Source organism: Mustela putorius, unplaced genomic scaffold (genome assembly GCF_011764305.1).
Source record: "Mustela putorius furo isolate JIRA1106 unplaced genomic scaffold, ASM1176430v1.1 tig00000765_pilon_pilon_pilon, whole genome shotgun sequence".
Taxonomy (NCBI): domain Eukaryota; kingdom Metazoa; phylum Chordata; class Mammalia; order Carnivora; family Mustelidae; genus Mustela; species Mustela putorius.
Window position 1 is genome coordinate 1,839,496 of NW_025421470.1, and position 17,974 is coordinate 1,857,469.

A 17,974-nucleotide genomic window follows, 5' to 3' on the forward strand; every position below is an offset into this window, starting at 1 on the left:
CGCAGGTATGCGCGACGCTCCTCGCCGTGACTGGCCCACAGGACGCCAGAAGGCGAAGCACCAAGTTCAGAGCCGCTTCTGGGCAGCAAGGGTGGGGGCGGGGCAGCGCGCGGTTCAGAACATCTGTCTGGTTTGTGTAGCTTGGCTACAGCACGGCGGCGTCCCCAGCCTTGGTCTGGCCCATTTATAGTAATTAATTCCACGGCCAGACGTGGCCCAGGCTCTCCCTCCGGCTGTGCCCGCTGCCACCTGCCGGGGACGCTCTTCCATAATAAACTCAGCCCCCACTTCGGTGACCGCTTCGAATGGTTCTCTAGGGAAAGGGGAGGAAGGTATCCCGAGGGTCCGGGTGTCACTCCTCCCCTCAACTATGTGCTCCCTAATCCCACAGGAGCCATGAAACCACTTCCTGCCACGTCCCCAGTCAGCCCGTGGACTGCCGTGTGGGCACTGACGCAGCGTCCTCAGACCCCATGACTCGTGTCACCAGGACAAGCTCGCCAGAGACCCCGCCTCATCGACACACCCCCTCCCCGCTTTGTGGCTGGAGAGGAGTGGGCTCAGCTCAGCCACAGGGCTGTGGGGCCAAGGTACGCCTCGCGGCCTCCCCGGGCCTCGGATCCCTCCCCTGAGCCCGGGAGGGAAGGTGGCCAGCGCAGAGCTGGCCCGTGTCCCCAGCCAAGGGCCGAGGGGTGACGCGGACAGCCGGGAGCAGCACCGATTTCACGCCAGAATGAGGAAGGGAGGGAGGACCTCGGGGCAGGAGGACGACACCCAGCGAGCCTGAGCTCCAGGCGGGCCACCCGGTCCCACAGAAGTGGCAGCAAGGCCGTGTGCCCACAAGGTCACTGAGCTCACCCCCCAGGCCAAGGGGGCCTTCCCCGGCCCACACCCCTCCTTCAGCTCTGTCCACAGGGTCAGCCCTGCCCGCAGCACGGGTGACCTTCTCCCTCCTCCCCACCCCGCGGGGTCCAGTCTTCCCAAGGACCCAGAGAGAAGGCCGTGGGACAGCCGGAGGACACAGGTTTCCCCGCCCCAGGGACCAGGCCCAGGTGGGCTGTGGCCCGCAGCGCGACTTGGAGCTGTAGGGGTTTCCCGCCCCCTGGCCACAGGGGCGACCCTACTTCTCGCCGATGTCTTGAATCTGCTGCTCTGGCCTCTGCTTCTGCTGGTACCGCTGGTTCTGCAGGTAATTCTCCTTCAAGTAGGTCTCCCAGGACAGGAGCGCGGCCTCCTCGTTCTTCTCCAGCTTGCTCTCTGCAGGGCCAGGGGCACATGGAGGGACCCGGCCGCCCCATGGGGGGCATGGGGAGGGGCCCCGGCCGGGAGGAAGGCCGCGGGAGCCCACCCCAAGTCCACCGAGGGGCTGGGGGAGGTCAGAGGCCCGCGGAGTCTCCCCGGTTCTAGAAGGAGCCACCACACCCCCTACAGGCCCCCACTGGGCCCGAGACCCGAGACAGCGGAGGGCGTGCTCTGGGGACGGCGGAGTGAGGGGACTCACTGAGCTGCTTGTGCCTCTTGGCAGGCACCTTCAGGACCACCCTCTTGATGAACAGGTGCAGGTGGCTGAGGAGGATGAAGGGGGGTGGCGCGGGGGGCCTGCCGTGGTACTCCTCTATCAGGTCGTGGCGCTGGAACTTCCAGATCTGGTCCGTGTGCTCCTGGACCTGCTGGAACGTGTAGCTGGCAGGAGGCAAGGGGCGTGGGTCACGGGAGAGCCGGCGGGACCCTCAGATTTGCCCACAGCATTGCCTGGGGGTTCTGGGGGACCCAGGGGGGCGGCCCACGAAAAGCAAACACACAGCACCCTGGAGGGCAATTCCTGAAGCAAAGATACGCCAGCTGGGTCCCACGCCCCCGGGAGGCTTCCTTCCCCGTGGCCCCCGCGCCCCGTGGGGGGCCCTCACTTGAACATGGCAATGAGGAGGTTCAGCAGCAAGATGTTGGTGAACAGCAGGTAAAGACACAGCAGGATGACCGTCAGCCACTCGGGGAAGGCAGGCTCGTGCCGGATGGCGTCGCTCTCGGGGCACTTGGGCTTGTAGGGGTCCGTGCCATTGGGGCTGCACTGGTCCAGGCTGAAATTCACACCTGGGAGTCGGGGGCGGGTGCCGGGAACAAAGAAACCACACAGAGTCACAAGTGTCCCTTGGGCAGTGAGCATCTCTGGGGCCTGGACACCCCCACAGCGGGGTGTCTACATGCTGTAGACATGCTGTCTACACCCAAGCATCCTCCATGGGCAGGAAGCGTGGCTGCCAAGGAAAGAGGAAGAGCCCTGGAGCCAGACCCACACTCCAGCCTGGCGCAGGCCCCTGCCTGGCACATGGCTGACCCCTCTTGGACACGTCCTGGGCTCCCAGGCAGAAGCCAGCCCCAGGAGGGGTGACGCAGGCTCCAACCACAGAGAGCCCAGGGACATGGGACAGAATTTGAACCGAGAAAATGAACAGTTACCACAATGAGGAGGGAGGTGGGGGAGGGAACTGTGTGGCGCAGGCCACGTGCTGACCTCCGCAACAGGGGGTACCAACCGAAGTGTAGTGCCCCATCCATAGCCAAGGGAAGGGTATGGGAGACCATAAAACATAAATATGTGTCCAGCTTGTACACCTCAAAACACTCCCGAGAGGGCATCTCTAGTGGCAGTCATTAAGGGCAGTTACCCTGGGGAAATGCGCTTACAGACAACTTTATTCTTTATATTTACTTTGGATTTAACATTTTTGCAACAATGAGCATGCGCTAGTTTTTAGGGCCTGGAAGTCTGTACCTCCCACCACCCCGTGTCTGTTTTGCTGATCTCCCCCACCCCCAGCAAACAGGCCCTGCTAAGGAGAACAAGACCACACCAGAACACACCCTTCCCTTTCAGGAAACTAAAAAACGGAAAGTAAACCGGACCCAAAGCCAGCAGAAAGAAGGAAATAAGAAACATCAGATGACCAGAAGGCAAACAAATAAAAGACAGAATAAGAAAACAACAAAGAAAATCAATAAAACCAAGATCTGGCTCCTGGAAAAGACTGAGAAGATTACAGCCCTTTACCCTGACTGGTCCATGGGGAGGGGGTTGAATCGCTCAAGTTACAAGGACGAGAGAACAGCACTGCCAACCCCACAAAAGTCAGAAGAAGTCTAAGGAAACACCGCAGAACTGTGTGCTAACAAAGTACGTGGCTTAGAAACGGGCAGACTCCTAGCGAGAGACGAGACACCGAGAGTGACTGAGGAGGAGGCGAGAGGCACGCAGACCTGACACAGGTAAAAAGATTGAAGTTATAACTTAGAACTTCACACAAAGCTTCATTCCGGCCCAGAGGGCTTCCCTCGTGAATTCTACTGAATGTCTGAGAATTAAAACCAACCCTTCACAAACTCTTCCAAAATCTGAAGGACGAGGGAACACAGATGATGCGTTCTGAGGGCGGGACCACCGTGATACCAAAACCACGCAAAACAAAACTGAACATAGATGCAAAAACCCTCCCCAAAATGCCGGCAAATTGAATCCAACAACACATAAAAAGAATTCTACTCCTTGACTGAGTGAGATAGATCCCAGGAGGGCAGAGTCGGCTTTACCTCTGGAAATCAATGAATACAACACACCATATTAATAGCACGAAGAACAAAAATCATGTGAACATTTCAACAGATGTCGAAAAGTGTTTGACAAAATTGTATACGCTTTTATAATAAAAAGCACTCAAGAAACTAGGGATAGAAGGTCTTCCTCACTCTGATGAAGGACATTTACAAAAAAACCCCATAGTGAACATCGTACTTAGCAGTGAAAGATTGAAAGCTTTTCCCTCTAAGATCAGGAACAACATAAAGATGTTTGTTCTGGACGCTTCTATTCAATATTGTATCAGGAGATCTAACCAGAATAATTAAGTAAGAAAAAGAAATAAAGGTATTGGATGGGAAAGGAATAAGCAAGAAGCATCGCTATTTGCAGAGGGCAAAACCTCGTATATAGTAAATTCCGAGGAATCCACTAAAAACTATGAGAGCTATAAAGAAGTTTGGCACGGTTTTAGATCAACATGCAAATATAGGGTATTTCTGTACACTACCAACAAAAGATCCAAAAATGAAATTAATAAAATAATTCTACTTACAAAAACATGAAAAAGAATCAAAATCTTAAGAATAAACTTCAAATGAGTGTAACTCTCACACTGAAAACTATAAAATATTGTTGAAAGAAATTAAAGATCTAAATAAGCAGAAAGGTAACCCATGCTCACAGTCCAAATCCTAGATGGCTTTTGGGGAAAGTGAGAAGCTGATCCAAAAATTCATGTGGATCCAAGGGACCCGGCAGCCAAAGCAATCTTGAAACAGAACAAAGTTGAAGGACCCACATGTCCTGATTGTGAAACTTACCATGAAGTTACACTTGCCAAGACCGAGTGGTGCACGAGAACATAGAGATCAACAGATAGAGCTGAGAGTCTATAGATAAAACTCTCATTAATGGTCAGCTGATCTTTGACAAGGGAGCCAAGACAATTCAATGGGGAGAAATGGTTTTTTCAGTACGTGGTGCTTGAACAACTAGAAATTTCCATACAAAAGAATGGCCCTTACCTCACACTGTATAGAAAACTAGTTTAAACAGCTCAAAGGCCAAAAGTAAGAACAAAAGCTGTTACTTCTGGAATGACAACACAGACATTAACTCTTCATGACCCTGGATCAGGCATGGGGTTCTGAGATAAACACAAATGATAAAAAGCAATTGATAAGGTGGACAGCATCAAATTAAAAACGTTTGTGCTTTGAAGGACACCATCAAGAAAGTGACAAGACGACCCATAGAATATACTGGTAAATCATACACATGAGAAGGGACTGGTGTCCATATGTAAAGAATTCTTGTAACTCAATAAGAAAGAAAAAGAATCCACTTGAGACATGGGCCAATGAGGGGAGTAGACATTTCTCCAGAGAAGACGCCCGAATGGCTCAGGGAGCACGTGAAGGGGTGCTCCACATCGTTTAGCATCAGGGAAATGCAAATCAGAGCCCCAATGAAATGCACCTCACACCCACTGGGACGGGTAGAAGAAAAAAAAAAAAGAAAACAAACAATGACAAACCAGAGAGAATGTGGAAATTGGGGCCCTTGGGTGCATTGCTGGTGAGGACATAAGATACAGGGCAGCTGCCAGAGAAAACAGTTTGGCCAGTTCTCAAAAAGTTAAACACAGACTTAGCATACAGCCCAGCGGGTATACGTTCCAGTCCCAGATATATGCCCAAGAAAGATGAAAACATACGCCCACACAAAAACTTGTAAAAAACTTCTAAGTAACTGTTCATAGCAATGTTATTCATAACAGCTAAAATGTAGAAACAACACGTGTTCACCGACGTACAAATGCATAAACAAATTGTGGTCTGTCCATACAACGGAATATTACTTAGCAGCAAACGGGAATTAAATACGTTACGCTAAGAAAACGCAAGATACGAAGATAACAAATTGCGTTCTCCGGTTCATATGAAACGTGCAGCAAAGACAGACTGTACAGATGGAAAGTAGATCAAAGGCCGCTAACAGTCCGAGGATGGGGAGTGACGCTAACAGGGGTCTTTGGTGGGTGATGCACGTGTTCTGCACTAGAACCGCTAAAGCACATTTTATACAGCGGAGTCTTGCGGCGAATTAGATCTCGGCGAAGCTGCTGAAAAGAAGGAGCTCAGTAGGCAAAAAGGCTTGACCCCGTCCGGAGAAGGAGGAGGGACAGGGTGGCATGTGGTGTGGGGGAGCGGTGTCGGCTGGTGTCCCAGCACCCCAGGCCACACCCTTGGCCCGTCTGGGATCTCAGCACAGCTTCGGGGTTCAGCTCAGATGCCCCCCGCCCCACTGATGCCATCACACAGGGCCCTTGGGGAGCTGCCACCGGCCGCCTCCTGCCCCCCATCCTTCTGTGAGCTTTGCCGGCGCCCCGGCGGGTGCTCTCTGTGCCCCATGTCCTACCGTCAATGTAAGCCGGCATCTGCCCGAAGATGGTGAGGTACGACTGGTAAACGACCCCCCGGAAGATCCAGTCCACTCGGCTCTCGTTGTGGATGAGGATGGCCTGCTTGGCCACCCCAAAAGACACCACCCACACCGCCAACAGGAAGAGGAAGAAGAAGACGTCCTTCATCTGCAGAGACACAGTGGCCCCAGCTGCAGCCACGCGCGCCCACATGTCCCCTCCCTGCACACCTGGGCGGGGGCCCCGCAGCACTGAGAGGCGTCTCTGACACCCACTGCAGGGACACGGGGGCCCCCCGTCCAGGAGGGCGCCACACAAGGGGCTGGATGGGACTGTGACCCACGGAGGGGAGTGACCGGGGCTGTAACAGGGACAAGGAACGAGCTGTTGCGATCAGGGAAGGCTTCCTGGAAGAGGAGATGTACACGCAAGGACCTGAGACAGGTGTGCTAGGGCTGGGAGCCCGAGGGCAAAGCAGGGACGTGGGAACCTGGCAGCGGTCTCGGCCCGGGCGCCCCTCCCCGGCCGCTGGCGTCAGGACCCACTCGTCCCCTTACCATCCGCTTCACGATGATGATCTTGGGCCCCAGCGTCTTACTGACGGTGAAAATGTGCATCAGCCGGAGGCAAAACATGATGAAGTCCAGGGAGAGGATGATGCGTCCCGGGTACAGCAGCCCGGGGATGAGCCTGCCCAGGGCAGAACCGAGGCCCTCAGCTCGCCACGCCGGAGCCTGCCCACCTGCCCGCTCACCGGCCCGAGCCCACGGTGGCTCTGGAGCCCAAAGTACCACGCATGGGGTACAGCTCACGGGCAGAGCCTCCGGGGGCTCTCCAGAAAAGTCCAGAAACCCAGCCGGGGGCAGGGCAGGCGGGCCCCACTTTGGCCTCTTGCCTCATGGAGAACGAGACGGTGGCAGGGACGCACGGGGCCCTGAGCCCCAGCAGGAGGGGCCAGGGAGGGCCTGGCCCCAGGAGCTCTGGCCCCTTCTCTGCTCCTCCGCCGGCCCCGGAGAGCGTCTGCCCACCAGACAGACGACAAACACGCCCCAGGGGACCGGAGCCCTTGGGGCTGCCCGTCGCGGACGGACGGGAGGCCCAGGGGAGACCGAGCCGCTCACCTGCAGGTCAGTCCTGCTACGAAGAGCAAGATGGCACCGACGTCCAGTTTGTTCCAGAAGTCGCTGAAGTACAGGAGCGCCACCTTCATCAGCCCAAGCTCATCGGGGTCGTAGAAGAGCTGAGAGAGGGCGCGGTTAGGGGCCTGGCTGTCGTCACCATCGGCACCAGGACGGTAAGAACACTTGCTCCTTCCCGGACAGCGAGGCCAGCCAGGGAGGGGACAGATTTCCCCCGTTCCCGTGTCCCCCGGGGTCGAGGAGGAAGGGGGAGGGGCTCCAGGTGTTGCCGGGCACCCTGAGCCCGCCCTGCGACCCATCCCAGTCCTGCTCAGCCCACAAATGTCCGTGTTCTTGAGGGCTGTCCGTCCTCTCTGTTGGGAGCCAGCCAGCTCCCAACGGACCCCAGGATCCCGGGAAGGGTGGGACCCTGGCGGCGGGGTGGGCCAGGAAGAGGTCCCGGAGATGGTCAGACTCAGAGCGGAGGGCACGTGAGACCCCCACTCTGGGGCTGCCACCTGTGAGACTGGAGCTTTGTCCCTGGGAGGGCAGCTGGCTTCAGGAAGCGGTGCGGCCGGAGACAAGCGGGGAAGAGCCCAGTGGGACAGTGCTGCTTCCTGCACCTGCCTCCCGCACCTGCCTCCGCACCTGCCTTCCTCACCTCCCTCTGCCCCTGCCTCCCAGGAGCTCTGAGGCTGCCCCAGGCCCTGGCAGCAGCGTCTGGGTGCCTGGTGAGCCTACCGTGTGCCCACCCACAAAAGTGACCCGGCTGCGGGTCCCAGGGCCAGGCGCTCCCAGCTGGGGGTGGGGACCAGAGGACAGTCCCTGTGGGTTGGGGATGTGGGGAAGTGGAGAAGGGGGCCGGCCGGGCGCACCTGTCGCAGCTCCTCACACACCAGAGAGAAGAGCCAGAAGTAGATGAGGCACTCGCACCACGAGGGCGCGGGCTGGAAGTCCACCATGAGCACGTAGGCGAAGAGGCACAGGAAGGCGAAATAGGACAGGATGTTGAGGTGGAAGATGACCACGGGAGCGCTGAAGAAGGCGCGGACCCGGAGCAGGCCCCTCCTGGCCTGCAGCTTCTTCTCCCTGCAGGGCAGAGGCCGGGGGCAGACGGCAAGGCTGCGGGGGGCTGAGAGCCCCAAGGACCCTGCCTCGCCTGAGGGGTGGGGCCAGAGTGCTCCTGCGCTCCCGTCACACGGCAGGGACAGCAGCGCGGGGACACAGCCTGCGTCCAGGCAGCCCACTCTGCCTATGCAGCCTGTAGACGGCTCCGCCAGACGGCACCACGGAGGGGAGGGCCCTGAAAGAGCCCTTTGGCTCTGGGGTCGCTAGGACGGAAACGAAACGCTGGGCTCCGGTGGGCGCTCAGCGCAGGGCAGGGCGGGGCGGGCGCTCAGGGCACGTGGGCACTTCCCACAGGTGGGGACCCTCCCTCAGCCTCCCGCCCGCACGCCTGGACCCGGGGGCAGCCATCGGGACAGACGCGACTTGCCCCCTACAAGCACCTCAGGGAGGAAGGTCTGCGGGCCCTGCGGGCGCCCAGCAGCCCGGCTGGTACCTGAAGGAGACGAAGCTGGTGCAGAGCAGCGGGAAGACCAGCATACACAGGATCACCCGCCAGAGCCCGTTGTCCACACAGAGCTGGCCCCACCACACCTTGGTTAGAAAAGCCTGGGGACAGTGGGGGCAGCTTCAGAAGAGCAGGCGCTGCCTGTGCCGCACCCCTGCAGGCCGTGCTGCGTCTGCTCCGTGCGGAGTGCCCGCGTGGTCCCCAGTGCTCTGAGCCCCGCCGCACCACGTGGTGGGCAGTGCAGGCAGAACCCGTCTTCTGCGGCTGAGGAAGAGGCTCCAGGCCCGGCCAGCCTTTCCCCGGGGTACGGGCTGGGGCCACCCGGAGGTCTGCGGGCTCCCAGCTGGGAACACCCCTGTGGGGCTGAGTCTTCACCACCCACCACCCCTCTCTCTTAGCATCAGTTTCCTCACGGGCAAAACAGGAGGGGAGCACACGATCAAGGGCCAGGCCTTGTCCCCAGGCCCCCGGGGGCCACAGCACTGGGACCCGAGTGCCAGTAGGTGACCAGGAGGCCGCGTCAGCGCCCACAGCTCCTCCCGGAAGCGAGCCTCAGAGGGTCACCTGGATGCCTCCGTGAGACACGAACTTCATGTCTTTGGCCTCCAGGGCCAGCTGCAGGCAGGTGGTCCTCCCCCAGGCCTCCGACACGCGGGTGAGCAGTTTCTGTGCCCTTTCCTCGTCCTTCCGGTGGCACTCGGTGAACACCCCTGGCAGAAGGAAGATCCGTGTCCGAGCCGGGGACCGCGTCAGGGACTGGCTCCTCCAGATGCCACGGTCTGGGCAGGACCGAGGACGAGGCCCCCGGGGCAGCGTGTGAGGAGCCGGGCCGCGGTCCCAGGCCGGCCCCATAAACTCACCGATGGCTCTGTGTTCAAACTCGTTGGCCAGCGCCAGCATCTCCTCCAGGCTGTCCGTGTCCTCCTCCTCCTTGGACAGCTCCTTCAGCATCTTGCTGCAGGCCAAGGCCGCCGCAATGCAGTCCTGGCTCTGGGCACCGGGGAAGCCACCCTGAGAACCCAGACAGTCCAGCCCCGGAGCCCCAGACACACTGCCTGGGCGTGAGGAGACGATGTGGGCCACCAGGTCATTCCTTGTCGTGCCCCGTCCATAGAAACCACTTGGGCCCCCCCAAATCAGTAGGTGAGCCTGAGCCGGAGGTCCAGTCTCCCACACTGGCCAGGGGGAAGGGTCTGCTTGCCCACCCAGAGCACGGCCCTGACGGCACAAGTCCCAGCACGGCCCGGGCATCGGGTAAACCCCAGGCCCAGGGCTAAAGGGCAGAAATAGGACCAGGTCCACGCAAGTCTCCTTCAGGCTCTGGGCGCCCAGCCTCAGTGGCTCTGCCTGTCCCAGGCACCAGGGATGCCGAGAACATCTCAAGGGAGACTCTCCAAGCATAGCCCAGAGGCACTGTCTGGTCTAGGACAAGGGGCTGGTGGCGGATCCCGGAAAGCCCCCCGCACACTGAGACCCCCAGAGCACACCCGAGACCACAGGCAGGCCCAGCTCTGCCGCTGACCCACCACGAGCCTTGGGAGAGGACAAGCCTCCCAAGACCACAGAGAGGGTAGACACTGGCGACATTGGGGAACAGCCGATTCCACAAAAGCGACTTGGAAATGCCAACGCTGCGATGTAGGGGATCTCAGAGAGAAACTACACTTGAATTTCCCGGTAAGAAGAGAATCTGCTGGAGGTAAAGGAGGCCATATGTGGGGGCCTTGGGCCTGGCCCGTCCCCCATCATGACCATGAAGCTGCCACGGCCTAGTGATAACGGCCCAGGAGGCTGAGGGCCGATGTCCCCAGGCAGCCCACAGAGGGGCTCAGGGCAGGCTCACACGGGGCTCGCTCCCCATCTGAGTCACAGACTCTGTCGACATCCCTCATGGTCCGTGGAAGGAGATGCAGGCCCCAGGGATATCACCTTCTGCAGGGTCGCCACAGAGCAGGCTGGCCACGGCACGGGTGACCCACCAACCCCCAGCCCCCATGTGGGCCATGGCAGGTGGCTGCTCCGAGCTGTGCCCGCACACACAGCCTCTGCCCTGGACAGAAGGACAGGAGGCGGCTCATCTCCCTAAATTTCTTTTCCTGCCTGAGCCTGGCTCTCTGTCCTCCAACACTGTGCACCCTGGGTCCCCTCCATGGTCATGGGCAGCCCTGCCCCCCTCCAAAGCCGCACACTCCTCTACTTGCTGTTGGCCCTAGGCTTTGGGAACACACTACCTGGCCGGAGCCCTGTCGCCCGTCCACACACAGCCATGCTTCTTGAGAAACGGGCCTAGTTACCTGGGCCCAGATGATTTCTGCCAGCTCCCGACGACTCTGGACGATGGCCCAAATGAGAAGATCGCGGACCGGGTCCATGGTGAAGGCCACATGTCCTGAGGAACGCTTGTGGAGGGACCGGAGGCTTACTCCCTGCATCTGGAGAGCAGCGAACATTCAGAACCTCTCCTAGGCCCCCAGTACTGTTGGTCACCCCAGTGGGCCTGCTGTGGGTGCAGCCTTGAGCCCAGGTCCGCACCTTCCCAGAACCACTGTCCCTGGAGGCTGAGCCCAGAAACCTGCAGTTTCAACTCCACCTTAGACTGATTTCATGCGCACCAGAGATTTAAAACCGTCCCTCTGGAGACACATGGAAACATTCAGAAAGTGGAAAGCCCAGCTAACTCCTGGCCTAGCCTCTTCTTTACACACCAGGCACCTCGAGTTTCCTGAGTCTTTTCTGATGGCATCAAAGCCTTTCTGGGTAGTCAACTTCTAGCACAGAGTCTGTTAGAGATTCACGGCTATGAGTTCCTCAAGGGAATCTACACGGTGTCTCCTGCAGAGAAGGCCACCGAGAAAAAGCCAAACAGACAAGGGTCACATGTGAGCAGGTGGGCACCTCCCCCCAGACTCAGTTTACGCAGTGACATGGGAATCCAGCTTCCTAGCCCATCCAACAATAAACACCTACTTAGATGGTCCGGAAAACATTTCCAGAAGTGAGAACACATTCCCCACGTGACACACAAAATTCCGCTTTTTTTTAAGAAATTTTAGAAATTTCCTGAAGGCTTGTCTTTATGTTAAAAGAGATTAGTTGGTAAAACTAAATAAATTACCAACATGTCTAACTATGAGCTTCCAGCTTGGACCATCATAAAGGGCATCTTAAATACTCTGGAATCTCAAAGAGCGAGTGGTGAGTATACAAAACCCAGGCACAGCCCCCTCTCTCCCAGAGTTCAGACAGAGCCCACCTGAGACAACGGATGAATCTGAAAACCTGAATGAAGTGGCTAATTTTCTGCTAGCTATAAAAACCAAATCTGGCCATAGAACACACAGAAAATCTAAACTGAGAAATTATCAGAAAAGAAACAGGAAATTCTCAAAGCTACTACCCAAAAAGGCCCTGAGCCCTGATGGACTCATAGGAGAGCCTGTCAAGCTTGTAAGAACAGTGAATTCCAGCCACATAAATGGCTCCAGAGCAAAGAAATAAGGAAGGTTTCCCAGTGGTTTTCACAAGGATCACATAAAGCTGGTACCAGAACCTGACAAAGATGCCTCCAAAATTAAACAAAAGCTCAGACATTCTGGTGCAAAAAACCATGAAAATATTGGCAACAAAATTCAGCATCATACTAAACACATGTCACACAGCAATCAAGTTAAGATCAAAACAAGAAATAAGTATGTTTTGTCATCAGGAAATCTGTTGAAATAATTCAGCGAATTCATAGTTTAACGAAGAAGAACCATTCCAGTTCTCAAAAGGCACCTGATAAAACTCAGCGCTTGGGCTTCATTTGTAAAAGCCTCAATAACCGGGGAGGAGGATACTCGGTGATGTGAATGCAAACCCGGCCTCCCACTTAGCACTGAGATGCTGCAGGATTCCCATCAAATATGGACAGAGACTAGAAAACGACTTTTCCTGGGCTGCAGTGCACGTGCTGGGCATCCTTACAGTGCTGTGGGGGGATCATGTTGACCTGACCACATGGTGGCCGGGACTGGGGGTCCGAGGCACGAGGGGGACCACTTCCCCCACATTACTGTTTGTACTGTTTGAGATTTCTAGAAAGGGAGAAGCATGGACTGAGACGTGTCCCCAGAATTTGTATGTTGAAGCCCCTCCTCCTAGAGTGACTGTGTTTGGAGACGGGGCATCTAAGGAGGTGACTGTGGCCCTGATTTCATAGGACCGGTGTCCCTGGAGGAAGAGAAGATGGTGTCCACCAGTGCTCTCTATTTCTCCGCCCACCCACCGAACGAAGACCATATGCGGACGTGGTAAGAAGGCGGCCGTCCTCAAGCCCGGGAGGGAGGCCCCACCAGGCCCCAAGCCTACTGACGCCTCGACCGTGGGCTTCAGCCTCTGGACCGTGGGAGACCAGATGCTGTCTAAGCCCCTGGTCTACGGTATTTTGGGATGGCGGCTCTGACAGACCAAGATGAGGAGCACGTTTCCTTTCCAATGGAAATAAGAGATCATTTCTTCAAACAGAAGCACTGAGGACCTAGCGGCAGCCCAGCACCCAGGCCCAGCGGAGGGGGGAGGGGGAGGCGGGAGGGGGTCACCAGCACGCACGTTGAGCTTCATGTTGGGCACGGGGAGCAGGAGCCGGGGCCGGTCCCCGGTCCGAGGCCGGGGGTACAGCGGCTGCGTGAAGTCCCCCAGCAGCTCCCGGAGCACCTGGGCCACGTGATGCATCTGCACGTGGGGGACGGTGGGCCCGCCGGCCGGCCGCTCAGGCTCCTCGGCCAACACCTTCTGCAGCTTGCTGTGGAACAGGCAGGAGGGGTCCAGGTGCCGGTACAGGGAGAGCAGGGTGTCCCACGTGACGAACTCCGTTAGCCGCACGCCGTTCTCCAGGAAGAGCTTCACGAACTCGGGCTTGTTGGAGATGAGGGCTGCCATCATCACGGGGTGCAGCTCTGAAGGCTGAGAGAGAGCACCGTGGGGCACAGCCCGCGCACACCCCATCGCGGGGCCGCTGGAACCGGAGCGCTGCGGTCCCTGGCTCGGGAAGGGAGGAAGCGGCCCGGAGCGCTCTCCACCAGGACCAGGGCTGGGGTGGACAGAGGCCCCCCTCCAGGGCCCGTCCTCGCTCTTGCCGGCCAACAAGGCCCGCCACAGGGCTGCACAGGGGCCTCACCTTCCACTGCCGCTCGCCGGAGAAGATCTCGCTCCGGGCGATGTCCACGCGGTTCCACGCCACGGCCAACTTCAGCTGGTGGTCCCAGTTCTCGTGGCCAAAGTAGTCGTGGCTCCGAGAGGCTGCAGGTAAAAGGCAGTCACGTCAGGGGGCTTCGGTCTGGGCCTCAAAGCCCCTTCCCCACCATCTGCCAAAGTCAGATGGGGAGGCACCTGTCGCCAAGCCCCGTCTCTCCGTGACTCTGACTGAGGCGTGCGCCCAACGGCCAGGTCCCTCGTGCCCCCGCCACCTTCACGGAGGCTTGCTTCCCGTCAGTGCCGGAGCCGGAGAATCTCTGGGTTTGGGGCATCGCCCTGGCTCGCCCCTGCCCCTGCCTGGCCAAGCCCCTCGGCCCCCCGAAGAAGGCACAACGTCGGACAGGCAGGCGTTTCCGCAGGAACGTTTGCGGTGCCCCTGCCCGCGTGTCAGCTCCCTTTCCGCTTCGGGTGCAAAACCGGAGCTTGGCCGGGCTCTCGCCGCGGGCGTTCTGCTGGCGAGTTCCTGCTCCGCTCGCTGGCTTTACGCCCTAGAGCCTGGGTGGTGATTTGGGGAAGGAAACAGGAACTTGACCCTTTCTGTACGGCAGACGCAGAAGCCAGTGCGAGGCGCGGCGTGGAGATGGGATAGGAAGGCTGAGCCCACGGAGCTGCCGCCTGGAGCAGGGGCGCGGGTGTGGACAGCATGAGCCAGACGGGACAGAACGGACCGACTGGGCTCCGGTAAGACCCGAGCCTTCCGCTCGCCGAAGACACCGTGAAGGAACTAGGGAAGGGGCCAGGACCCAACACACCCCAGGGCGAGTATCGACGCAGGATCTGTGCCCGAGTACGCCAAGAACTCCCGCAACTCAACGATGAGACGACCCATAACCAAACAGAGGACAGAAGACCTGAGAGGCCTGTCGCAGGATGACACGTGCGCGGCCAGCGAGCCCGGACGCCACCGGCCGTGGGGAGAAGCAAACTCAAACCACACCGAGCTGTCGCGTGCCCCCAGACCGCGGGCTGCGTCGAGGGTCGGCGAGGACACCCAGCTGCTGGCCCCGCGGGCAGCCGAGCGAGGGGAGAAGTGCGGCAATCTTGTTGGAAAACAGTTTGGTGGTTTCTTATCAAGTTCGACATCCGCTTCCCATAAACAACCAGAAATCCCACTCCTGGACGTGGTCCCCAGAGAAACAAGAGCAAACAGCAGCTTTACTAACAACAGCCTCGCGCTGGAGGCGGCCTGCGAGCCCCACGGCCCCGGAACGGGACACCTGGTGGCAAGGACCCCTCGCCGCAGAAAGGAACCGAGTTCTGAGACAGGCGACAACGCGGAGAGCTCCAGAACGTCGCCCTGAGCCGGAGAAGGGAGACCCGGGGGAGCGGTGTGCGTGGTTCCGTTTCCGTGAGGCTCTGGCACCGGGAGGGCCCGTCTAGAAGGACAGACGCAGAGGAAGGGTTGCCCCAGGCCCACGGAGGCACAGGGAGCTTTCGGGGGGTGGGACGTCGTGCCCCGTGCCGGACTGGGTGGGTGCGCAGGAAGCAGACCTGTCCAAGCGCACATCACGGTCAACCCAGGATGGGGGACGGTGACTGTGTACAAGCCGCACTTCAAGGAAGGAAATTTTTAAAGGGTTGTCACTGGAAAACCGTGTATGTGTTTCTATTTCTCGTATGTGCTCCCGTGACAGAGGGTCCCTTCCCCCACCGCCCCACGGCCTTTCTCCCGAGCACCAGTCACAACCAGCCACAGCCTGTTGCTTCCAGAGCAAATACCCTCCCAGCACCCGCTCTCCCCAGGATGGGACAGGGAGGCACCGTCCACGCGGCTGGACCGCACGGCCCTGATGTCAACAAGCTCTCCCTGACGCCTGCGGAGGCCGGCGCCCCTCAGCTTCACAGCCTGAAGTGTGCCGCTCAGTGACTCTGGCTGACGTCCACACCCGCGTGTAACCACCACCAGGATCAAGAAATAGAACTTCCAACACCCCTGAGGCTCCAGGCCGCCCTTCCCGCTCGGCGTGCACCCCAGAAAAACCACGATTCGTAGCGCTGGACGCCCCGGGAGCACACGCGGAGAGCAGACGTTGGGGTCCACCTCCCCCGTGGGTGGGGGTCCGTCCCTCTCCAGCGCTGTGCACGATGGCCACACTCAGGGCCCCGGGAACCCCTGTCCCCGCCTTCAAGGGGATTTGACCAGACGCGGGCAGCCCGGTGCCCGTCTTCTTGCTCCTTGGGCCACTTCACAGAAGGCTAGAGGGGCAGCCGCCCTCGCGGCCCCGTCTGTGTACAGCACGAGGTGAGACCGCCAAGCCCCTGTCGTCATGCGGACGTTCGCACCGGCTCCCCGGTGGCCCGTGTCCTTGCCGGCGGAGCCCGTGAGGCCCACCGCCGCATCCCAGCTCCTGCTCTGCCGCACGGCCGTCCTCCACGGGGCTGACCTACTCCACCAGCTCCTCCCCCTCCCCTGTCTCCCTGGCCGGAGGTCGTCCAACGGGAGCCCCGGTCCTGGTTTTAACCATCTCGCTGGTTCTGTGAGGTTTCAGGTCAGGAGGAGGGCGCGGAGCAAATCCTGGGTCGGAGCCACTCCCCCCAGAGCGTCCGGCCCCGCCACCCGCCTCGCGTCCCTCGAGAGTGACCTGCGCGGCCCGCGGGCAGAACAGCCGGACGCCTGCAGCCCCGTCGGAGCCCGCGGGAGGGACGGGGGCATCTGTGCTCCTCCAGGAGGGGAGGGGGGACGCTTGCTGCCATGGGTGGAGCTTTGGGGGGGGCGTCCCTCCCGCACACGAGGACGCGTGGGGGCAGCGCAGGCCTCCCGACACCCAGAATCGTGTGTGCAGCTCGGACGACCGGGGGCACCTCAGTGTGGCCGCCCTCGGGTCCCAGTGAAGCAGAGAAGCTGCAGGAAGGGGCCCGGACCCCCAACACCAGAGGCGGGCACCCCTCCCCCCGCCAGGCAGGAGAGTGAGGTGGGCCGCAGCGGCGTCCACGGCAGCTGCCCTCGGACCAGCACGTCTGACCAGGGCTTGGCTCCTCGTCTTGTGCAAACTCGGGGTCCCCAGCGCCCCCTTCCACTTCCGCCCCACTCGGCCTGACCCTCACCTTTCAGCAAGGCCTGCAGGATGGCCACGTCCACGTCCTGCTGGCCGGCCTTGCCTTCCCGGAAGATGGTCAGCAGCTGCCGTCTCCGGACGATGTCCTGAATCTGCAACAAACATGGCCCGCGTGGGCTCTGGGGTGACACGCGGGCCCCCCGCCTCCTCACGGGTCACCTGCAGAATCGAGACCCGAGACAGCGGCGAGCCCCGGCCTGAGTCCGGCCTGCGGGGACGGCCTGCGCACAGCGCCTCGGCTCCCCGCGGCCCAGACGGAGAAGGTGAAGACACGTAAGGACCAAACAGGCACCGTTCCCGAGCGGTCACCGGTGGCAACACCCCCAGGGCTCAGGAGCTTCACCCCGACCCGAGACTGTCTGCCGAAGGCCCACCACCCCTGACCCTGAGACACCCCCGCCTCCTGCCGGGGCCCCGCCCTCCTCACCTGCCTACCTGCCTGCCCACCCGCCCAGCCACCCAGTCAGCCCCCACCCACCTACCGGCCTGTCCACGTACCCCCCCGTCCGTCCGTCCTACTATCCACCCGTCCGTATGTCCGGCCGCCTACTACATCCCTGCGTCTATCGCCTCGGAGCCTGCCGCCCCGCTCTGTGCACCCAGAGGCCAGGGCCGGCCTTCCACGAGCACATCTAGCCCAGCTGCCCCCCTCTCTCCCCGGCCCCCCAGCCGGCCTCGCCCAGCCGCCCCTCCCCCACCCCTGCCTCTGCCCCCAGCTGGGCCCCAGCTCCCACCTCCAGGCTGGCCTCGCTCCTCCCACCACCTCCTCTAAGACCCCAACCTTCCCCGTCCCTCGGGCCGCCTTTCTCATCGACTCCAAAATACTTCCCCCCACCATCCCCCTCCCCACCCCACCCCCGCCCGCTGGAACAAGGTCTCCTGAGTCACCCCAGCCCTGGGTCGGAGAGAGAGAAGCTCCCAGCTTTGGAGCTCACGTGTGTGGACACAGCACCAACCACTTTGTCCTCTGGGCTTAAGCAACAATTGTGCATT

The 17,974-nt window shown here is 59.9% G+C and overlaps 1 protein-coding gene across 1 annotated transcript in view; it reads right to left on the minus strand.

Moving 5' to 3' along the window:
- Positions 1-17,974, minus strand: part of TRPM2 (transient receptor potential cation channel subfamily M member 2) — a 56,984-nt gene that overhangs the window by 10,645 nt on the left and 28,365 nt on the right. The window contains 14 exon segments of the mRNA XM_045084360.1: positions 1,125-1,257; positions 1,502-1,683; positions 1,908-2,091; positions 5,996-6,167; positions 6,557-6,689; positions 7,121-7,239; positions 7,993-8,206; positions 8,679-8,791; positions 9,255-9,400; positions 9,551-9,680; positions 10,985-11,122; positions 13,281-13,634; positions 13,849-13,970; positions 16,971-17,073. Of these exon segments, the coding sequence (XP_044940295.1) occupies positions 1,125-1,257; positions 1,502-1,683; positions 1,908-2,091; positions 5,996-6,167; positions 6,557-6,689; positions 7,121-7,239; positions 7,993-8,206; positions 8,679-8,791; positions 9,255-9,400; positions 9,551-9,680; positions 10,985-11,122; positions 13,281-13,634; positions 13,849-13,970; positions 16,971-17,073 (2,243 nt within the window).